The sequence below is a fragment of the Mesoplodon bidens genome (assembly GCF_964165515.1).
Source record: "Mesoplodon bidens genome assembly, chromosome: 5".
Classification (NCBI taxonomy): Eukaryota; Metazoa; Chordata; class Mammalia; order Artiodactyla; family Ziphiidae; genus Mesoplodon; species Mesoplodon bidens.
This window is the reverse complement of record NC_138161.1, coordinates 46,503,667-46,528,412: the sequence shown is the minus strand read 5'-3', so window position 1 is coordinate 46,528,412 and position 24,746 is coordinate 46,503,667. Positions and strand designations below refer to the sequence as shown.

At 40.6% G+C, this 24,746-nt stretch overlaps 1 protein-coding gene across 1 annotated transcript in view; it reads left to right on the top strand.

Annotated features, from left to right (window-relative positions):
* GABRR3 (gamma-aminobutyric acid type A receptor subunit rho3) overlaps nucleotides 1-20,224 on the top strand; it is a gene marked incomplete at its 3' end in the record, with an annotated part of 53,156 nt that extends 32,932 nt beyond the window's left edge. Inside the window, 6 exon segments of the mRNA XM_081234210.1 lie at nucleotides 2,416-2,498; nucleotides 3,517-3,657; nucleotides 7,383-7,539; nucleotides 14,659-14,854; nucleotides 19,923-19,929; nucleotides 19,932-20,224. Of these exon segments, the coding sequence (XP_081090336.1) occupies nucleotides 2,416-2,498; nucleotides 3,517-3,657; nucleotides 7,383-7,539; nucleotides 14,659-14,854; nucleotides 19,923-19,929; nucleotides 19,932-20,224 (877 nt within the window).
* Nucleotides 20,225-24,746: the final 4,522 nt, after the last annotated feature.

Below are 24,746 nucleotides of genomic sequence, written 5' to 3'. Positions count from 1 at the left end.
AGGGAGCAGGGCCTTTCTAACACCTTGATTTCAGTCCAGTGATACTAACTTCAGACTTCTGGCCTCCAGAACTGTGATGGAATAAATTTCTGTTGTTTTAAGCCACCAAGTTTATGGTAATTTGTTACAATGGAAATAGACCATTTCAGATGGTCTATCAAACCAATACAGATTCTTTTTGTTCATTAAAAACACCTTGCTCACTTTAGTACAAAGGTGCTATTACCAGACGTTTCATATGCTTTTTTTAAAAAAATGAAATTAAAGGAAAATACTACTTTCCATAGGACTTTTAAATCAGAAGTAACAGGACTCTAATAAGTACTGGAATCAAGTGTTCCTAGGAATCAGAAGCCGATTGGCAGCATCTGGCCAAGGAATCAACTGATTAAAATTAATTATTTTGATGAGGTGATATCCACTGGAGAATTAAGTGGATTATCCTTACCCTGCACATTCCAAAGAAAGATTTAGCTTTTGCCTGCCTCCTGGGAAATAACCTACAAGCCCTTGGAATATCCTGCCTGATAAGTATGTCTTTGTTTACCCGGAGGCCTTGAGCCACACGGTATCAACTTGATCTCTGGAGGAGTTCAAGACTAAGGTCAGCCATAACTATGTGACCAACCTTCAGTTAATATATACTTTGGACTCCAAAGCTTATATAGCTTCCCTGGTTGGCAATTGTCCGTGCATGTTGTCACACATCATTGCTAGGAGAAGTAAGCACTGTCCACATACCTCCACTAGAACAGGACAGCTGGAAACTTGCTCCTGGTCTCTCCTGGAACCTACCCTATGCATCTTATTTCATTGCTGATTTTAACTGGTATCCTTTCATTGCAATGAACCATTAACTGTTAGTATAACAGCTTTGATGAGTTCTGTGAATACTTCTAGTGAAACATTGAAACTGAGGTTGGTCTTGGAGATCCCCCAACACAGAAGGACTCAAAACTGTTGCCTGCACAGCTATTTCAGCTGACGGCAGAGCCAGTCGAAGCCCAGCCAGTCACCTGGTTTCAGGCTTGGTTCTGACACCGTCTACTGACAAAGGTTCTCTCTTTGACCAAATTCTACTCAGTCTCCTCTGAACTCTCTTCTCACCTAGGCCCTGCTCCCCCATTCTCAATATCTGATCACCCTCCATATCTGATGAGGTTCCTCATCCACCCCCTAACCCCCAGCTGATATCTGATCACCCTGGCCCCCCTTCAGCAAGAATCCTGTTAGGTCCATTTAGCCAGAATCCCCCAAGCCCTGATGTTTCCTCTTGGTAATTGTTCATCCACTGACCTCCACACCTCCATGCCACTCCCTCTTCCTTCACTATAAATTCCCACTCATTATATTTGGAGTTGAGCCCAATCTTTCTTACCCATTAAAAAAAAATTATAGTAGCCCTCCTAAATAGAGTCTGCCTTACCATTCTTTAACAAGTGTCATGAATAGTTTTTTCTTTAATAGTGCCTGCCTAATCTCCTTGGTTGTTAATTTATTCATATGTACTCTGAAGGAAGTAGACTCAAAGATTTCAGAAGTCCTCTCCAGCTTTAAAGTACAAGGAAGATGCCAAAATGAATATGTTTTGTGACACAAAGTTATCCAGACATCTCCCTGGCTTGGCATTTTGCTGCCTGACTATTGACAGTAGAATTCAACCCCCGGCAGATAAAATGGTTCTACTCCTCTGATTAACTTGGATACACCATGGGTAGGAGCAGCTGTTGCCTTTGTTTTTTGCAGACTTGCTCAGGGGCCTTTTAAGGAACCTCTGATCTGCTATTGCGGATACCAAAGTTCAACAGCCTCTGCCTGAAGGCAGGAAAAGCTAAAAGGACATAAAATTTGAAAAAAACAGCCCTCATCAGTATGCAAGACTTTCAACTTAATAGCACCTGAATTACGTGCTTAATAGCACGTAGATCTATAACTGAAAATGCTCCAGGCTTTCCCCTCACTCCTGGAAAGATAATTTCCTCGGGTAAACTTGCTTTGTGAAAGAAACCTTTATTCATAGGTTTTTATTACCACCATTCCAGCTCTTTATTACTGGAAACTATTTAAGTTTGGATCTTCCAGAAAGCAGAAAATATTTAAATCTATTTAAAAGTCTTCTCACTTTGAAGTGTGTTTTTCTGAAAACACCCAGAAAATATAGAGGAAGCTGAGCAGGAAATGGTGAAATCAGAAGCAATTATTAGGGCAGGAATTCACTCATTAACTCTGTCTTAAGCAAATCACCTACCTTCCTGGGTTTGCTTCCTTATGGGTTACTTGGAAAGAAGATGGTAACACCTGTTTTGCATTAGTCTTGAAAGGCACTGAAAAGTGTCAGAGAGCTTCAATGCTGCATTGCTTATTTGACCATGTGTTTAAATGATCTGCATTTTCTTTTTCTCATTCTTGCTATAGGATAACTGTTACAGCAATGTGCTTTATGGATTTCAGCAGGTTTCCACTTGACACTCAAAATTGTTCCCTTGAACTGGAAAGCTGTAAGTCTTACTTCCCTATGGAGTATGTGTGGTCTGAACACACCACCACATACTTGCATATAAATAAGCATACTCTTAACAAGCATGTAAACATCTTGATAAATATATTTGTCCAAAACAGCTTGTTGGTTGGTTGGTTGGTTGGTTTTTTAGTAAGAATGATGATGGCAAATTGTCTCTCAAATGAGAAGATAGAAGATTCAAGGAAAAAAATGCTTTGATAACTACATATTCTGCAGCTTCCACAATGATTTTAAAGGAGTAGCTCCCTCAAAAGTTGTATTCTTGCTGATGCTATTAACACAGACTGGCAGATTTAGAAAGCTTTGCCATTTATGTTCCTGTATGAATCCCAATCTTCCATTAAGTATACTTTGTTTCCCTGGAAAAACCCAGCTCTAGACTTAAACCTCCTAATCAAAGCCCTGTCAGAGGGCATCTGAGCCAGCTCCCTGTCAATTACTTTGACCCACCAGCTATTTTTGACATGATATCCTAAAAGCTGACTGCAGTTTTCCATAATGTGGGTAAAATGCTGGGAATCTCAATGGATGTCTCCTACATAGATGCTCCTCCCCAAATCCATTGGAAACTCTCTATAATAGTATTTGATTATAGAAGAAAATTCTGTACAAGCCCAGCTTACTCTGGAATTTCATCCAATAGAGCTACAAAACTAAAGGGCCCTAAAGACTTGGCATCAGACCTGTGAGTGAAAGCCGGTGCTATAACATCACAGTGCACACAGACATGGAAACAGCTATTAGGAGAGTTTTAATGCATCACGTGGGCACAGGAAAAGCTGCCCCACTATGCCAGTAATCGGGGTCTAAATTTTGGAGGTTTTTTTTTTCTTTTTGAAGATGTGGATATTATCAGTCTATTGGCAAACATATATTTCAGAGCCATGACATTGGACCAGACCCCAGGGATACAGAACTGTATAAAACATGGTCATAGACCTCATGGAACTTACAAGAGCTTACTCCAATAAAAGAATGTTATTTTCTTGTCTTAGATGCCTACAACGAGGAGGATCTAATGCTGTACTGGAAACATGGAAACAAGTCCCTAAATACTGACGAGCATATTGCGCTTTCTCAGTTCTTCATTGAGGAATTCGGTGCATCTAATGGATTTGCTTTCTATAGCAGCACAGGTACAGTATTTTATGTGGACAATTTATCAGCATTTATTGAGCATCTACTGTCTGCAAAGTACGAGTGGAAAGACCCGAGTCCAAACAAGCATCCCATTTGGCCAATAAGATCATCCTTCTTTTATAGGCAGCCACCTCTACCTTTCCAATACAGGTGTTCCTCAACTTACGATGGGGTTACCTCCCAATAAATCCATCATAAGTTGAAGTGCATTTAATATACTTAACCTCCCAAATACCATAAGTAGCCTAGCTTACCATTAATGTGCTCAGAACACTTATTAATCTAACTCAAATCCTATTTTATAATAAAGTGTTGAATATCTTCTGTAATTTAATTGAATACTGTACTGAAAGTGAAAAACAGAATGGTTGTCTGGGTGCAGAATGGTTGTAAGTGTATCCGTTGTTTGCCCTCGTGATCTGGGGCTAACCGGGGGCTGGTTTGCTGCGGCTGCCCAGCATCACACAAGAGCATATGGCCAGCCCGGGAAAAAGATCAAAATTCAAAATTGGAAGTACAATTTCTACTGAATGTGTATTGCTTTCATACCATCATAAAGTCAAAAGATTGTAAGTCAAATCGTCTTAAGTCAGGGACCGTCTGTGCAGATTTCTGTCTTCGTTATATAACCACCTCTAACTAGACGTCTTGCTTCCTCTCAGCCCCTGCAGTCTACTCTTAATACAGCAGACAGAGTGTTCTTTTGAAAACATAAATAGCACAATTCTTCTCTGTTCAAAACCCTCTGGTGTTTTTCCACCAAACTTACAACAGAATTTAAGCTTCTCACCATGGCCTGCAAGGCCCTACGTGATCTGTCTCTGCCTAAGGCTCTGACCTCACCAACTACCCCTGCCCCCTCTCCCTACTTCTTGCTTGTCTTCAAACACACCCATCTTATTCCATCTGCAGGGTTTTTGCTTTGGCCTTTTCTCTCTCTGCCTGGAATGTTTTCCCCTGATCTTTTGATGACCAGCCTCCTCATTTTGCTCAGAGCTTTGTTCAAATATCATCTCCTCAAAGAATGCTTTCCTAGGGCTTCCCTGGTGGCTCAGTGGTTGAGAGTCCGCCTGCCGATGCAGGGGACACGGGTTCATCCGGGAAGATCCCACATGCCGTGGAGAGGCTAGGTCCATGAGCCATGGCCGCTGGGCCTGCACATCCGGAGCCTGTGCTCTGCAACGGAAGAGGCCACAACAGTGAGAGGCCCGCGTAACACACACACACACACACACACAAAATAATGCTTTCCTAGCCATCCTATCTAGAATAGACTTCCCTCCTTACCATTCCCCATGTGTATTTGTCTTCACATCACTAACCATGTCCTGAAATACATCTCTATTTGTCTGCCTTATTGTCTGAGTGCCTGACTAGAAAGAGTGCAGGGATCTGTCTGCCTTGTTCACCATCCCATTCTCTTGTTCACCTCGAATGTGCCTGGTGCATGATAGGTGCTCAATAAATAGCAGCTGAATCAATCAATCAATCAATCAATCAAGTACGTCATTGTGATGCCACACACATGCCAAAAGGGTATAAAGAGATTTATTACTCACATAATGAGGTTTTCTAGAGAGAGCAGGGCAGGCTCCTGAACAGGTCTGAAAATGTCTGAGAGAACAGAAAAGGGTGCCTGGCTTGGGGTTCTATGGTGGTTAGAAAGTGGGGCTAAGGTGAGGATTCCCTTAAATGGTGCCGCGCTTGCATGGTTTGATCTTCCCACCAGTGCCAAAGAGGGAACATCTGGCTTTCCTCCTAGCTTGCCCAGGTGTGGAACAGAAGGGGAAGTGGGGCTAAAAAGTTATCAGAAGTCAAATATGAAAAATGGAGTCACACTCTATTTATTACACTACCCAAAATGAGGGCGCCACATCTTTCCAAAGCAGCACTACCTTTCCTGGTTGGTAAAGGGAGCTCTTCTGGCTACAGCTTCAACAACAAAACCATCCCTAGTCTCCCCTTCCCAGAAGAAGGGGAGACTAGTCTCCCCTGTCCCAGCAAGACAGAGCAACATTTCTCCTGCTTGGTGGCAAAAAAAAAAAAAAAAAAAAAAAAAAAAATTCAGAAAATTATGAGTAAAGAGAGGACCTCGTTACCTAAATATATTTCAAGACTTAAAACCATATGCATTAATGTCTTTCTTTATGAGGTGCTTTCACAGCTTTTCCTTATCTCTTTTAATTTCAATAATTATATGAAGCTATAACATCAGAGATGCTATTATTCTACTCTACAACCATAATCAAACTTCTCAATTGCAAACCATAATGAAGTGGGCTGTGACATGGGTAATACAAGACAACGAGTAGCTTAAAAAATGTATATTTTGACTTTAGAATGCACTATGTAGTGTATCTTTTATTACCCTTGGTAACGAAATTGTTTGGTGTTCCTGAAACATATCAACTGATGGTGAGAGAAACTCAGAACAAGTAGGAAAGAGAAGGGTAACCAGCAGTTAATTAAGAGTAGAATATTAGGCATGCAGTCTGCCAATTCGGTGTGGATTGACTAGGAGTATATCTTAGACTAAGTGCCTGAATATTTACCTAATCTGTCTAAATAGGTTTGCCATCTTGGGTTACCTAAGAAATTACTACTGAGGAAGTAGAAGAGTTCTCCCACTTTGCAACATCTATGATTTAGTTTTATTTATTTTTTGACCTATAGTCTCTGTGATTTGAATAATTTTGTCGCAAAGTAAACTGCATTTATCATAGACAAATTAATCTTACCACTTATTTATAAAAGATATACTTTCATTTTTTACCATTTCATTATTCACTGCCTTATTTTAGAAAAGGTTTAATAAGATTGACATCACAGCTATTGTGAAATAAAGCATAATATGAATTAGAAATGTGTGAGAAAGAAAAATGTAAAACAAGGGTAAGCTATGTTATAGAATATATGTGGTTATTAGAGAATGGCACTCAGAGATGTCCTATAGATGGTCCAAAAATATGGCTTTAAACTTCCTTGCAGCCAGTGTGAAAAGGGAAACCTGAACAAAATGTGTGTGGATGTGACTACAATTTGTACTTTTGATCAGCACAAATTAATCAATATTACCAATGTGAGTTTATATAATTCCAACAACAAGCAAAAGAACACCATTTGGCTACTTTTTGGCAGATTTATCACAGATAAATTAATGGTACCCATGAAACTTTGAAATAATAAAAAATAGTTTACAGATACTCCCTCCCCCTAGCTCTTCTTTGAATCCCTAGCTGTCTGGATCCTAACTTGGAATTCAGTGACCTAGTAGCTACTGTGAATCTTTTCCTTCACATAAAATATTTCATTTCATTTGTTATAGCTAATAAATAGTTTATTGGCTATTGCATCAGTCATTAGCCATGTACTGAAGACTTTCTCACCTGCAGAAACACTGCAAACACAGTATATTTTGGAGAAAGGTCTTTAAAGGCCATCCCATAAAATGTAATTACCATTCATCCCTGAACAGCAGGTATGAAATTTAAAGGAGGATCTTTGAGTCAGATAATTAAACAGACTGCAGTTCAGTTAGTTCAACAAACATTAGATGGAGTGCCAGGCCCAGGTCCTATGCCAATGCTGGGTAAACAAGGGTGAATGTGTTAAGTTCCATGCTCCCTAAGTGCTTGGAGTCTAAAGAAGCAGGTTGTTTCACTAACTGTGGGGTTTCCATGAAGGAGCCTCTTCTGATGAAAATTTTGGCTTTTTCTCACAGGTTGGTACAACAGGCTTTTCATCAACTTTGTGCTAAGGAGGCATATTTTCTTCTTCGTGCTGCAAACCTATTTCCCAGCTGTGTTGATGGTAATGCTTTCCTGGGTTTCATTTTGGATTGACCAGAGAGCTGTTCCTGCAAGAGTTTCCTTGGGTAAGTCTTTCCACACCTTTGTGAAATGTTAATATGGGAGAAATGTCGAGGAAGGTAAATAAAAAGGGTGATAAGTGGAGAGGGAAAGAGACTGATGATTTAGTAGGGATAGTTACTGATGTGGGCTCAGGTTACAGTATTTGGCTTGACAGGCTCAAGGGCAAACTGTAGTTGGACTCTTTCCTCGGGAATCCAGACATTAGGTACGAAGGCTGCACCAACTGACCAAAGCTGGATGATAGTAAGGAGAGAGGGTGAAATTATGAAGCATAAACAGCCTCACTTTATAAATGTCTCTCTTCTCCCTTTCAGGAAAATCTCCCTATCCCTTGCCCAAATTCATTTCACTTTCCCTGACAAACCCGTACATCACAGAAGATTTCAATTCAAACCAATTCACACTATACTACTAGTACCTTAATAAATTACTTCTTGGAGAGGGGGATGTTTGAATTTGGAAACACGAGCGCTAGTTAGAAATTAGGGCGTAATCAAAATGTTAAAATCAGAATCAACTGCAGTGGAATTTTAGGTATGGTGACACATTAGTGGGCAAGAGATTTCAGGTGGAGAAACATTTCCAGCCTCATTAATGGGTATATTATCTCCTCTATCTACATATGTTATATGCCACTGTCACACATACAGATTTATGGGCATGATTTCAGACCCACTTAGCAGTTATTGAGTCCTTACAAAGTGGAGTTGCCAAGCTAAGCACTTAGATAACATGTTACTTAATGGGAACCCAAGAGTCAATCCCACCTGCCTTCTTAGCTGGTTTGGGGCAGAACTCGATCATTTTGGCTGATTTTGTTTTTTCACCTGTAATGTTCTAACTAGAGAGAAGATTGTCATAAGTGGTTCATAATCATTGTAATTATCACACAGTTCATTCCAGAAAGGGGTGATTTCTAAGTTAATGTTCACAGGTTATATGCATACTTCAAAAGATCATTTGAAAGACATAAATCGTCATTAATATTAATAATTTGTTCGCCTCTTTCCCCTATTAAAAGCTTCAATCTACCAGCATTTGAGGCTTGAATGTCTTCAGGAGGAAACATACTATCTGAATGAGTAATTAAATTATTGTGGCTGTTCCTTCACATCAGAGCAGCCTGGCCCTGACCTCAGTAGGGCAATAGGGCAGTGTAGACCCAAAAGAGGAGACTAAAGGCCTACTTCCAGCCCTCGAGACAGAATGAGAAGGGCATTCAGTCTCTAAAGGTTTATGGATATGATTTTCAATGGGATCCCTGAAGCCGACTGCTCAACTCTTATACTTTGAAAATGACAGCAATAAAAGCTGGTTCCAGGGCAGGGTGGGGTGAATGGAGAACACTGAAATCCATTTAAGTTGCCCCTGAAATTCTGTGCTTCTTGCGTCTACATCTGATTCCTCAGGGTTAGGAAATTGCTATGCAGATTTATGTAAAATAATATACAAATAAGAAGTGTCCCTCTCCTTCTTTTTAATAGAACTGGAGTATTCCTAGATCACTGCTATCCTCTCAGGCTTTTCCTTCCTACAACCTTCAAGTTCTTTCAAAGATACTTTGCCGGGCTTCCCTGGTGGTGCAGTGGTTGAGAGTCTGCCTGCCGATGTAGGGGACACGGGTTCGTGCCCCGGTCCAGGAAGATCCCACACATGCCGCGGGCGGCTGGGCCCATGAGCCATGAGCCTGCGCGTCCAGAGCCTGTGCTCTGCAACGGGAGAGGCCAAAACAGTGAGAGGCCCGCGTACTGCAAAAAAAAAAAAAGATACTTTGCCCTCTGTTTTAAAAAAATTTTTTAATTGGCGTATAGTTGATTTACAATGTTGTGTTAGTTTCAGGCGTATAGCAAAGTGATTCAGATTCCTTCCCGTTACAGGTTATTGCAAGATATTATATATAGTAACCTGTTCTATATAGTAAGTCCTTTTATCTATTTTATATATAGTAGCATGTATCTGTTAATCCCAAACTCCTGATCTTTCAGTGCACCCAGTGAGGAGTAGGGAGCAGAAATCCAGCCCAAGTTCCATGGGACATGGTTTGGGGTGACGTCCTCCAGAGGAAGGGGCACCTCTTACTAATTTGTACAAAGATGTAGTTTGGGCTTGCAGAGGCCTTGTAATAGCTTATTTCACCTCCTGCTCTTCTTGCCCCAGTTCAACCCTATGAGCAGAGTGATATCTCTAAAACGCAAATGTGATCACAATACTCTCATCTCAAATGCCATTGGAGTAAATACACTCAACTTGGAATCCAAGGTGTCCCTTGAGGGTTGCCAGATAAAATACAGGACACTTGGTTAAATCTGTATTTTAGATAAGCACCAAATAATGTTTTTGTTTAAGTATATCCCAAATATCGTATGGGACATACTGATACTAAAACACTGCTCATTGTTCATCTGAAATTGAAATATAACTGAGTGTTCTGTATTTTTATTTGCTAAATTTTCAATCATACTCCTTCCTCAACATACTAGCCCTAATAAGCTTCAACCAATTTGAATGTTCAATGTTCTCAAACAGGCCCTCATGCCTATCTGCGTATCTCACCTCTATACATTTGTTCTGGCTCTCACTCTGCCTAGAATGCCCTCCCTACCTGTCTTTCTCTGTCAAATTCAGCCATTTCTATACAGCCAAAAGCCTTTACTGATGGTTCCAGGCAGATATGGTCTCTCCCATCTTGGGACCACATAGCACTTTGTATCTCTCCTGAGACCTCTACTTCCTCTGTTTCATGTTCAGCTATGGGATGGGTTGGTAGCTCATCTTGTCTCCTCTATTAGAATATGAGTTTCTTAAGGGAAAGGATCATTATTATCCTCATTTTTGTCCCTACGTGACTGGCACAGTGTCCTGCACATATTTTGTGCTCAATACATAGTTGTTAAACTACCAGTATTTAGCCCACCATGTTTTTAATAACTGTATTTTAGCTACTAACTGAAAACAATGATGATTCATTGCTCATTAAGACTCTTCCACATTTGGGTTCATTTGCTGATTGAGGATGAATCATTTGCTGGTTAAAACCGTCCCACATTTGTCACGTTTCAGATAAAGAACAGTGGAAGCTGAACAGCACAAAAGTATCCATTGTGATTAGGCACTTCTCATAAGAGATAATAGCTGTCATAACTTGGAATGTGTAAAGGGTTAAAACACCATTCTATGTTTCTATTCGATTTGGTGTGAGACTATTACAAGCTGTTCAAGGATGTTTTGATCCTCATGGAGGGTTCTCCTCTCCTTTCTATCTCCCTCCTTCTTTCCTTGCCTCCATTCCTGTTTTGACCCCTCTGCTGGGGTATGCCATTCATGTACAATGTATGAAGTAATGGGGTCATTTATCAGGAAATAAACATGGCAGAGAAAGGCAACTAAAACTTTCAGGCATGTAGTCATTCATAAAGAAAAATGTCTAACAGAGGATATCCCATATACCTGGAAAAGTAAATACTTAGGAACTATTCATTTTACCATTATAGAAGTAACCAGAACTTCTGTGCCATGGACTCTGGCACCACCTTTGTGGAATAATGGTTGTTACTTTCTGGCCATAAAGTGGTATTTGGATATCCAGCCTATGTTTCTCTCCCTCACATCACTTAATATTTTTCTTCTGCCTAGGCCTACAGGGAAAATGTTTTTACTCATTTAAAGATGAATGTAGACACCTATTCCTTCAAAAGAGCTCCCCACCACACAGCCACTGAAGGGGTGAACTGACTCAATAGTTCTAAGTGATGTCTGTGGACCCTACTGCTTTCACACAGGTCAGTGAACCTCTCCATCATATATGTCAAAAAATAGCCAATGAAACACAAAGATAGATGAATAATTCTCCCCTAACTGCAGGGCTCTTTGGATCTCATATGTGTCCTTAAGAATTAATATGGTGGGCTTCCCTGGTGGTGCAGTGGTTGAGAGTCCGCCTGCCGATGCAGGGGACACGGGTTCGTGCCCTGGTCCGGGAAGATCCCACATGCTGTGGAGCGGCTGGGCCCGTGAGCCATGGCCTCTGAGCCTGCGCATCCGGAGCCTGTGCTCCGCAATGGGAGAGGCCACAACAGTGAGAGGCCCGCATACCGCAAAAAAAAAAAAAAAAAAAAAAAAAAAAAGAATTAATATGGTGAGTGAAACTGCAAGTCTCAGGGAAGTTGAGTCCTAGAGGCCAGACTAACTAACTATTGCCTCTTAACACTTTCCTAACTATGCCTAGCAATTTCAGTAGGTGGGAAAATAATTCTCTAATTCCAACACAGGACCTTTCTTTGACTAAATGGTCACTTCATATAATTCAAAACTCCTTTATTGCGATGTTAACTTTAATGGGCTTGGAATGAATACAGTTTGTCAAGGTTAATGTATTTCTAAGGGGTGGCTCAAGACAAAGTAAGTGTGGTTAATGTAGCTGTAATACTCCTCACTCCAAGTCCTATTGCTTTAGGAATTTATATATCAGTTTTCTCACCCCTTACTCCCTGTACTCAACATTCCCTTCTCCCCAGTCTCCCTGTCTCTCCCTCTCTCTCTTGTTTGCTCCTTTTAAAGAGGAAAGTCTAGAATGCTAGTTTAAAAATAAATAAAGCTACCATAAATTAGTTGGACTAAGCACCCTTCTAAAGAAAACGACTGCTAGTTTATTGCTGTCTGGCAAATATAGATAATGCAATTCCCTTTTATTGACCCAACAGTCATCAATTTTAAAATACATGACAAGAGCATGTATTTGTGTGTTTTTCTAAACCCTTATTTTGTCCATTAAGCTTCATGTTACTGTTCACTGAAAAAAATTCAAGTTCTATCTTCCATACTTAGAAAACCAGTAAGAGAAAACATTTAAACATTTTTGAGCAAACGAGGTAAGCATTCCTAAATAGGAATGTTCATTTAGGATTTTCACAGTTTTCACAGTTTTACCAGGGAAATCCTGACAGAAGACTTTTGGCCTCTTGTAAAGCACAAAGTACCTTCATGCTTCCTGACATAATTCTACACTCAATTTTACAGCATCTTGTCTCAGAGATACTCCATATGTAGAAATTGATTTATAATCTTTTTATTTATTTATTTATTTATAATTTTTTTTTTTTTTTTTTTTTGCGGTACGCGGGCCTCTCACTGTTGTGGCCTCTCCCGTTGCGGAGCACAGGCTCCGGACGCGCAGGCTCAGCGGCCATGGCTCACGGGCCCAGCCGCTCCGCGGCATGTGGGATCTTCCCGGACCGGGGCATGAACCCGTGTCCCCTGCATCGGCAGGCAGACTCTCAACCACTGCGCCACCAGGGAAGCCCGAACTTGGTTTATAATCTTAAAAACAAAAGGAAATTACCTTTACAGGTTCAGACTGAGAGGCCACAGGTTTGCATGAAAAAAGCATGGGTTCTACACTCAGAGAGAAAGGTTTCAGTCCTGCTCCTGACCAAACTCAGGCTCATTAGCCACTCTCCACTCATATTTCTTTTCTGCAACTTGTGGCTAATATTTACCTAGGTTTGTGGCGGGTAAACATTCAATAAAGGCAAACAAGTTTTATTTATTAATCTCAGCTTCAGCTATACATACACCTGATCCATTAATAAAAATTTCACATCTCCATGTTTATGTAGCAAGGAATGCAAGCAGCATCCACCGATACGCAGATTACTGATGTTACCATTGTTGGGGAAACCTGAGACTCAATGGCTCAGTGGCCTGCATTTCATGGTAAGTGCTAGAGAAGCTTCTAGATTTCTTATTCTGGAGTTCAAATCAGTGTGAAGGTGAGATTCCAGGCCCTCCTATGGTGACTATCAAATTGGCAAATTGCATTGGTTTTGATCATCCAAAGAAAAACTTAATTTGAAATTGGATAGCTCTGTAGCACTGTCATTGTCTTTGATATGGGCCTCCCTCAGATGAGAACCTTGCAGAATTATAGAATTTGTTGAAAAGGTAGAAATGTGTGGGTGAAAGCTGTCCACATGCTGTGTCTGTACATTTAGGAGTAAATCGCAGTGCTCTTCCTGCTGTTCGGGACTCTGTCTGTTAACATTAAAATGTCCTCACAACTTATAAAAATCATTAAGGATTCCATTTGCACTTCCCTGGTGGGAAGTTAATAAATAAAACCATGCCAGCCAGTGTACATTTCAAATATTTACAATACTTTACTTTCTCTCCAGGCAGTACTCTTGCAGTATGCCTCTGAGAAATTAGTGTAGACACAGAATAGCCCTCCCCAAGGCTGGCATTTTATTAAGGAAATCTCAGAGTCACTTCTTTCTCCATTGTCCCCCAGAACATTGATCTCCGTTACCTCTGACGCCCATGGCAGGGATTAAAGAAGGGAAAGGAAGAGAAGAAAAGGAAAGGGAAGGGGAAGGCAGTGGTCAGGAAGAGAAAGGGAAGAGAAGGAAAGTGGTGGGAGTACTGGACAACAAGGGAAAGGGAGGGGAGGCACAAAAAGTAAGTGGCATTTAGCAGTTGCTTAGTAAATATTTACACTGAACCCAGCCTCCACTAACACACTTCCATTCTGAATCTCAACTGAATTGTAGTTTCAATAACAAGGGGCAAAGTGATACCAATAACGATGGCTTGTAAGTATTCTATATGAAAGAAAAATACAGAGAAAGCAATCTTTAATGCTACTAAAGATCACTCCCTGACAAATGAAAGATGAAAGATTGACATGAAGACGCTTTCTGAACAGTAAAAGTTGTGAAATGATGGGGAAGGGTAGTGGAAGTGGTTTTAGAATTTCTTTCTCAGAAGAAGTTTTAAAACTTGAATACATTATTACCTTCCTGGGATGGTTAAAAGAGGCCCAATTGAGGGTGGGAAGCAATGGATCCTTAAAGACAAGTCTGACTCAGTGGAGACTTTAGCTGGAGGGAAGGAAACGTCACAGACAATGGGGGTGAGGGTGAGAAAAAGAGATGGAAAGAGAAATTCAAGCAGAGTTTCTTGCTTAGGCTCAAGCCGTGTACGAGGTTAACATGCTGGGATTCCGCCCACACCCACACACCTTTGATCACCAGGTATCAATCTGGGAATGTATCCCCTGGTGTCATCCAGCACCAGCACCTGGAGCTGAAGGGTTATGTCACTGAACTCATCACTGTTCTCAAATGGCAGGATCACCGCGGTGCTGACCACGTCCACGATCCTCTCTGAGGTGAGTGCCTCCGTGCCCCAGGTGTCCTATGTCAAGGCCGTGGACGTGTACCTGTGGCTTAGCTCCCTCTTTGTCTTCCTGTCAGTCCTTGAGTACGTAGCCGTGATCTACCTCACCACAGTGAAAGAGAGGAAACAATTCAAGAAGACAGGGAAGGTATTGCCTTCTTTTGACTGTTGTGTCCTTTCTGGAATGTGAAAAAGACTATCCTCATCTATGCCCTCTCCTGACAGCATTGCAACCCTTGTGTGAAGTCCATGTGCCTTGGCAAGATGCAAGTTTATGGGGTGATGACAATTTGATATTGAACTTTATTCTTTCTGCTCTGTGCTGGTTGGTTTCCTCAGCATCCTCATTCACCTTTGCCAAGAGATTTTCTGTGTGAGGAGTTTCTCTCAGTGTGCTCCCTCCACTGACTCTAACCCTTGAAAAGAAGGGGTTGATGTACAAATCACATCCTTTCAAGTAGATGATGATGATGATGATGATAATAGCTAACACTTAATGTGTGTTTCTTATATATTGGCATTGTGCTAACCATCCAACATACTGTGTCTTTTAATTCTCAAGAGGTTGGTACTTTATCACCTTCATTTTACGGAGGTGAAATAGGAGCAGATGGGGGAGTAACTTGACCAAGGTTACACAGCTTAAGAGGAATCAGGATTTGCTTCTGGAGCACCCTGACTCCAAAGGCTGTGCTCTCAACCAATCAATGATAGCTCTCCACCAAGAGCTAGGATTTATTTTTCTTTTCTAGTCACTCGGGAGAGTGGTAGAGCATGAGGGAAGGTTCTTCTCTTCACAGTGTACTGGGAATAAGGTGCCTTCGGGGCCCTAAATGTTATCACCTGTTTCTTGTGACATTACTTTATCAATCTGGATAGATTGCTCTCTGCGTGCTTCATTTCACAAAGGGGTGGGGCACCAACTTCCTGTTATTATGAGAACTGACACATGATATTTTACTTCAGAAACCTAACTGATCAAATTAATTTGTTTGCTATATATATGTGTGTGTGTATATGTGTATATATATATGTGCAATTTTAATGTGATATATTCACACTGGTTTAAGAAATTCTTATAATGACTATTTATATACACCCCAAATATTATTTAATATTTTTATACTTCTAGTGAGAGTATTTCATACTTTTCAGAGCATTTTTATATCCTCTTCTGGAACTGAGCCCTCATATCAACTCCATGATGTAGGCCTTGCGGAGATGATTATCTCTGTTTTTAAACTGAAGCAGCAGAGTTTTAGTGACGTAAAGTGATTTGCCAAAAGATTCACAGCCAACAGATCTGTAATCGCAGTTCAGATCTCCTGTAATGCTACCTCAGTCTTTTATTTCATATCCTTTGAGTCAAAGCTGTAATAGAAACTGATTTTGCTTCATTGCAGATGCTTTAGTTTCTTTTGTTGACAGCATGGAAGTATGAGTCTCTGTCACATATGTACCCACAGTGACTGCTATGCAGGCGTGAGAAAATCAGGAGCTTTTAGACGAGTATGCAGTAATCGGCATGTACGCATCACCTGGGATTTGTTAAGATTTTCGTTCAGTAGGTCTGGGGTGGGAGCTGAGGGTCTGCATTTCTAAGCCCTGGCTGCTGCCAATCCATAGCCACACTGTGAATAGCTATGATTAGATAAGCTGTGAAGTGAAAGAGATAAATGTGTGATGAGGAGAAGAATTTTGTTCTTGTTTTATTTTGTTTTGTTTTGTTTTCATGTGGGGAGTGGTGAACCCATGACAGAGGCACTGTAGTAATTTCGGCCCCCTCTAGCTAGTCCTCTGACTCCCCACCTCCACCCACCCCACCACAAACACATGTGCTCACACTACCTGCATGTTTTTTTCACTTGATCGGGTTGTTCACAGTCTTCTGTGTATCCCAGAAGATATTCTTTTGAATTAATAAGCATTGTTCCCTTTAAAAATTATTTTTTATTTTCAATTGTAGTAAAATATACATAACGTAGAACTTGCCATCTTAATTGTTTTTAAGTGTACAGTTTTATAGTATTAAGAGTATACACATTGCCATACAACCAATCTCCAGAAAGTGTTCACCTTGCAAAATTGAAACTCTGTACACATTAAACAACTCCCCATTTCCCCCTCCTCCCAACCTCTGGAAACCACCATTCTATGCATTCTCCTTCAAAGGTGCAATGATCTCAAAGAAATGTCCTGCGTGCCCTTCATATGTTTGTGGTACAAATGAAAGAGCACAGATTTGGGGTCAGAAGTGATTTCAAACCTCATATCCTAGCTCTGTGTGCCAGGCTGTCTCCTAAACCTCATTCTGCATTTGCACAATGGTGGAATTTCTTCCCTATTACCTCACAGAGCTGTTGTGAAGATCAAATGATATAATAAATGCATTTAACATTTTTGCATACCATAAAGTGCTACACAAATGTTATGTTCTTATCGTGTAGTGCCCAGACTATATGCTCGGAAGGAGTAGCAGTTTTTTTTTTTTTTTTTTTTGCGGTATGCGGGCCTCTCACTGTTGTGGCCTCTCCCATTTCGGAGCACAGGCTCCGGACGCACAGGCTCAGCGGCCATGGCTCACGGGCCTAGCCACTCCACGGCATGTGGGATCTTCCTGGACCAGGGCACGAACCCGTGTCCCCTGCATCGGCAGGCGGACTCTCAACCACTGCGCCACCAGGGAAGCCCAGGAGTAGCAGTTTTGATAGGGATAGTGGAAACAGGCTGTTTGAGATGAGAGACCTTTAAAGGGGTGGGATGCTCTGGTGAGATGTAGGGAAGAAAGATATGTCTGTAGGTTTGGGGGCTAATCAGTGATACCTCTCCCCTCTGTATGTGAGTTGGGAAACCAGTCTGAGAGAGAGACAGAGCTGTAGGAGCCAGACAGATGGATGTGATAATGTTACCTTTGTTATTGGCAAAGCAGTTTAGAGAAATTGCCTTAGATCTGTGAGCAGGGGGTCCCACTAATATTTCATCGCTGTATTCAGTGTACTTACTCTCTTGGTCACTGGCGAAGCTAGACAATTCAGGATTCCCCTGTGAGGACAGTCTCCTTTACCTCATTTCAGAAAACAAACATGGACACCAATGCAGATCCTAAAGTGACTCCAAAAGGACTAAAACCACACATGCCATTCCTTCTTCCAAACGCCTAGGGTAGAGTGATTGAGGGATGATAAGAAAGACCAGGAATGTTAGGCTATGGAGTTCCTCCCTATGAAATCATGAAGTTAAGCAAAGCTCATTTCCTTTCAACACCACCATCACCACCATCACACACCTGTCCCAACCACCCCCAGATACCAAGAGATGGGAGAACAGCAAGGTCCATGGAAAATTTGTCCCTAGCATTGACCATTGCCCAGAAAGGAGAAAGGAAGCTATTTTCTTTCTTATTCTTCATCCAAATGTTTTCCTAATTCTAGGACTTAGAACTCAGTCTAAAACCGTCAAATCTATACTTTAGATATAGTATGCCTTAGCTTTGTGCTTATTTGTAAGCTGGAGTGAAAAATTAAAGACCAGTTCTAAAACTGTTTCTACTGGAACAACCAACTTACAAACTTGTGGACATTAGCAGCCTACTGGTAAATTGTGCACTGCAAGGTTTAACCAGTTTTATAGATCTAAATTATCATAATGGAGAAAGAAAATGGTACCATTGTTTTTCAAAGAAGATTACGTCTTTTTTAAATACTAATGACATTTTTGTTAAAAGTGTGGATTCCAGTGGGATGACTCAGCAGTGTTCTGAGGGGCTAGCAAAACCAAGGAGACAGTATATAGTTATTCTATCCTCAGATTCAGAGTTGGATATAAGTGTTATTGTTGGCTATTGGTTAGTAATTCAGTCTCAATGTCGTTTCATGTTTATTTTCCCCATTTTCATTTTACTATGAAAAGTTTCTACAACTAAAACAAAAAGGGACAACATAATTCGAGTATGGGTCCCTGGTTACTTTACTGACTGCACAAAATAGTCCTTATGTCTCTTGAATTCAGTAAAATATTAGGTTCTTGAGTCAGTATTGAACCAAATACACGTTTTGGCAGAATTTATTCTGCAGCCTCCAATTTGAATTATGAATACTTTCATCCAGTAGTAGCCTGTCCATATTTGTTCATTTTTTAACTTCCCTAGAGATCAAAAAGAAATTTTGTTTTCTCAGAAAGTGGTTAGTAACAGCTGCTTCCTAGACACAGCTCTGTATCAGGGAAAACCACTATCTCCTTAAAGAAAAACAGTGGTTTAGATTCAGTCAAGCAATGGAGCCAGAAAGCATTGATAACTCACTCCTTCAAAAAAATACACCAATTTCAAGTTGTTTAATTGAGGTACTTTTCAGCAAAAGTGGGAAGGCTTGGTCAATTTGCATTTTAAAAGAGCAGCTAAAATCATTCCCTATCTCCACCCCAAATTCAAGCAAAAATGGATCACCAGATGAAATTGTTCTGTTTTGGGACAAAAATTCCACACTGATTAGGCATACTGCTATGTTTTCTCTAAAGAGGAAAAATACATTGAAAAACAAGTCCAATTGGCTTATATTGCTCTTCTGAAAAATCATATTCAATTTCAACTCACAAACTTAGGGCAAACAATTCATACTACTCAGAAACAAAGAGGAAAACTTGAAACAATGTTCCCTTTTGTGGAAAAAAACATTGAGTGTAACAGTCTGTCAGGCCTGGACTAAATTAGAAAACATTGACAATTATAGTTGTGATACATTTATTTGTGTAATGCTCAAATATATCTCTCTCTAAATCCCTATTAAAAATGGATGTCTAAGGGCTTCCCTGGTGGCGCAGTGGTTGAGAGTCCGCCTGCCGATGCAGGGGACACGGGTTCGTGCCCCGGTCTGGGAAGATCCCACATGCCGCGGAGCGGCTGGGCCCGTGAGCCATGGCCGCTGAGCCTGCGCATCCAGAGCCTGTGCTCCTCAATGGGAGAGGCCACAACAGTGAGAGGCTCGCGTAACGCAAAAAAAAAAAAAAAAAAAAGGATGTCTAAAATGATGTTTTCCTTTATTATGAAAATGACTTTTCATCAGACACCAGAAGGAAAACCAGAATTCTATTCTTTAAAGTAAGCAAACATTCTTAGTATTTATTGAAACTATTTAAAAAATCTGATTGTTTAGATTTTTACTGTAATTCCAACTCCTAAAACCATATTCATGACTAACTAACAAAAGTCTTTTTGTCAGATTTCTGAACGTACAGTACTGATGCAGCTCAAGCCGTGGCCTTCGATGGTTGTTACCATGACAGTACAACTGACATGGACCAGACTTCCTTTTCTCTACACTCAGAAGAGGACTTTATGCAAGAAAGATGCACAGGCAACCTCAGCACAGATTCACCTCTGATCAAGAGAAGAAAATCACTAGGAGAGCAGGTTGGTAGAATCGTTCTGGAGAACAACCATGTCATTGACACCTATTCAAGGATTTTATTTCCCATTGTGTACATTACATTTAATTTGTTTTACTGGAGTATTTACGTGTGAAGAGGAAAGCCCAGTTGATAAAATTTGTTTGGAGTCAGATTATGTTAAAAACAACAATAAAACCCACCAACTCTTAACTATAAATTGGATAGTACTAGACTACACAGGAGTCAGCCAGTCACTTCTCTTGGCCCAAAGAAGTTTTGAAAGTTAACTGATTCACATCTAGGAAAGAGTTTAAGGTCTTAGGAGAATTTGGCTCCATCAATGAGAGTGGGCATTCTGCTTGCCTCCCCCACACCAGAAGCTGCCTTAAGGACAGAGCCTTGCGATAGTAAGGGCTTACTGAGACATCTGGACCGTATATATATAGAGAGAAAGCGAGTCAGAGAGACAGACAGAGACAGAGAGCACTGCCTGGCTGCAGTCTTTTTTTTTTTTTTTTTTTTTTTTGGCGGTACGCGGGCCTCTCACTGTTGTGGCCTCTCCCGTTGCGGAGCACAGGCTCCGGACGCGCAGGCTCAGCAGCCATGGCTCACGGGCCCAGTCGCTCCGCGGCATGTGGGATCCTCCCGGACCGGGGCATGAACCCGCGTCCCCTGCATCGGCAGGCGGACTCTCAACCACTGCGCCACCAGAGAAGCCCCTGGCTGCAGTCTTTATTGTTGGCTAATCATTTTTCTACAAGGAGCTGCAAATTAAATGGAGAACGTGACTACATTTCAGAAGCCGTGTGGCTGACAGGGTCTTGGTGCTCCGGCCTGGTACCAGGCCTGAGCCTCTGAGGTGGGAGAGCCGAGTTCAGGACACTGGACCACCAGAGACCTCCCGGCCCCATGTAATATCAACTGGCGGGAGCTCTCCCAGAGATCTCCATCTCAATGCTAAGACCCAGCTCCACTCAATGGCCAGCAAGCTCCAGTGTTGGATGTCCCATGCCAAACAACTAGCAAGACAGAAACACAACGCCACCCATTAGCAGAGAGGCTGCCTAAAATCATACTAAGTTCACAGACACCCCAAAACACAGCACCGGATGCAGCCCTGCCCATCAGAAAGACAAGATCCAGCTCCACCCACCAGAACACAGGCACAAGTCCCCTCCACCAGGAAGCCTACACAAGCCCCTGAACGAACCTTACCCACTGGGGGCAGACACCAAAAACGGGAAATTACAAACATGCAGCCTGCAAAAAGGAGACCCCAAACGCAGAAATTTAGCAAAATGGGAAGACAGTGAAATATGCAGCAGATAAAGGAGCAAGGTAAAAACCCACCAGACCAAACAAATGAAGAGGAAATAGGCAGTCTACCTGAAAAAGAACTCAGAATGATAGTAAAGATGATCCAAAATCTTGGAAATAGAATGGAGAAAATACAAGAAAGTTTTAAAAAAGACCTAGAACTAAAGAGCAAACAAACAATGAAGAACAACATAATAAATGCAATTAAAAATTCTCTAGAAGGAATCAAAAACAGAATAACTGAGGCAGAAGAACAGATAAGTGACCTGGAAGATAAAATTGTGGAAATAACTACTGCAGAGCAGAATAAAGAAAAAAGAATGAAAATAATTGAGGATAGTCTCAGGGACCTCTGGGATGACATTAATTGAACCAACATTCGAATTATAGGGGTCCCAGAAGAAGAAGGGAAAAAGAAAGTGTCTGAGAAAATATTTGAAGAGATTTTAGTTGAAAACCTCCCTAACATGGGAAAGGAAATAGTTGATCAAGTCCAGGAAATACAGAGAGTCCCATATAGGATAAATCCAAGGAGAAACACACCAAGACACATATTAATCAAATTATCAAAAATTAAATACAAAGAAAAAATATTAAAAGCAGCAAGGGAAAAGCGACAAATAAGATACAAGGCAATCTCCATAAAGTTAACAACTGATCTTTCAGCAGAAACTCTACAAGCCAGAAGGGAGTGGCAGGAAATATTTAAAGTGATGAAAGGGAAAAACCTACAACCAAGATTACTCTACCCAGCAAGGATCTCATTCAGATTCGAAGGAAAATTAAAACCTTTACAGACAAGCAAAAGTTAAGAGAACTCAGCACCACCAAACCAGCTTTACAACAAATGCTAAAGGAACTTCTCTAGGCAAGAAACACAAGAGAAGGAAAAGACCTACAAAAACAAACCCAAAACAATTAAGAAAATGGCAATAGGAACACATATATCGATAATTACCTTAAATGTAAATGTATTAAATGCTCCAACCAAAAGACACAGACTGGCTGAATGAATACAAAAACAAGACCCGTATATATGCTGTCTACAAGAGACCCATTTCAGACCTAGGGACACATAGAGACTGAAAGTGAGGGGATGGAAAAAGATATTCCATGTAAATGCAAATCAAAAGAAAGCTGGAGTAGCAATTCTCATATGAGACAAAATAGACTTTAAAATAAAGACTGTTATAAGAGACAAAGAAGGATAGTACATAACGATCAAGGGATCAATCCAAGAAGAAGATATAACAATTGTAAATATTTATGCACCCAAAATAGGAGCACCTCAATACATAAGGCAAATGCTAACAGCCATAAAAGGAGAAATCAACAGTAACACAATAATACTAAGGGACTTTAACACCCCACTTTCACCAATGGACAGATCATCCAAAATGAAAATAAATAAGGAAACACAAGCTTTAAATGATACATTAAACACGATGGATTTAATTAATATTTATAGGACATTCCATCCAAAAACAACAGAATACACTTTCTTCTCAAGTGCTCATTGAACATTCTCCAGGATAGATCATATCCTGGGTCACAAATCAAGCCTTGGTAAATTTAAGAAAATTGAAATCGTATCAAGTATCTTTCCTGACCACAATGCTGAGACTAGACATCAATTACAGGAAAAAAATCTGGGCAAGATACAAACACATGGAGGCTAAATGATATGCTACTAAATAACCAAGAGATCACTGAAGAAATCAGAAGATACCTAGAAGCAAATGACAATGAAGACAAAACGACCCAAAACCTATGGGATGCAGCAAAAGCGTTTCTAAGAGGGAAGTTTATAGCAATACAATCCTACCTCAAGAAACAAGAAAAATCTCAAATAAACAATCTAACCTTACATCTAAAGCAATTAGAGAAAGAAGAACAGAAAAACCCCCAAAGTTAGCAGCAGGAAAGAAATCATAAAGATCAGATCAGAAATAAATGAAAAAGAAACAAAGGAAATGATAGCAAAGATCAATAAAACTAAAAGCTGGTTCTTTGAGAAGATAAACAAAATTGATAAACCACTAGCCAGTCTCATCTAGAAAAAAAGGAGAAGACTCAAATCAAAGAATTAGAAATGAAAAAGGAGAAGTAACAACTGACCCTGCAGAAATACAAAGAAACATGAGGGACTACTTCAAGCAACTCTATGCCAATAAAATGGACAACCTGGAAAAATTGGACAAATTCTTAGAAAAGCACAACCTTCCAAGACTGAACCAGGAAGAAGTAGAAAATATAAACAGATGAATGACAAGCACTGAAATTAAAACTGTGATTAAAAATCTTCAAGCAAACAAAAGCCCAGGACCAGATGGCTTCACAGGCAAATTCTATCAAATATTTAGAGAAGAGCTAATACCTTTCTTTCTCAAATTCTTCCAAAATATAGCAGAGGGAGGAACACTCTCAAACTCATTTGATGAGGCCAGCATCACCCTGATACCAAAACCAGACAAAGGGCTTCCCTGGTGGCGCAGTGGTTGAGAGTCCGCCTGCCGATGCAGGGGACTCGGGTTCGTGCCCCGGTCCGGGAAGATCCCACATGCCGCAGAGCGGCTAGGCCCGTGAGCCATGGCCGCTGAGCCTGCGCTCCGGAGCCTGTGCTCCGCAACGGGAGAGGCCACAACAGTGAGAGGCCCGCATACCGCAAAAAAAATAAAAATAAAAATAAAAACCAGACAAAGATGTCACAAAAAAAGAAAGCTACAAACCAATATCACTGATAAACATAGATGCAAAAATCCTCAAAAAAATACTAGCAAACCGAATCCAACAGCACATTAAAAGGATCATATACCATGATCAAGCAGGGTTTATCCCAGGAATGCAAGGATTCTTCAATATATGCAAATCAATCAATGTGATACACCATATTAACAAATTGAAGGATAAAGACCATTTGATCATCTCAATAAATGCAGAAAACACTTTCGACAATATTCAACACCGATTTATGATAAAAACCCTCCAGAAAGTAGGCATAGTGAGACGTTACCTCAACATAATAAAGGCCATATATGACAAACAGACAGCCAACATCATTCTTCATGGTGAAAAACTGAAACCATTTCTTCTAAAATCAGGAACAAGACAAGGATGCCCACTCTCACCACTATTATTCAACATAGTTTTGGAAGTTGTAGCCACCGCAATCAGAGAAGAAAAAGAAATAAAAGGAAGCCAAATTGGAAAAGAAGAAGTAAAACTGTCACTGTTTGCAGATGACATGATACTATACATAGAGAATCCTAAAGGTGTTTCCAGAAAACTACTAGAGCTAATCAATGAATTTGGTAAAGTAGCAGGATACAAATTAATGC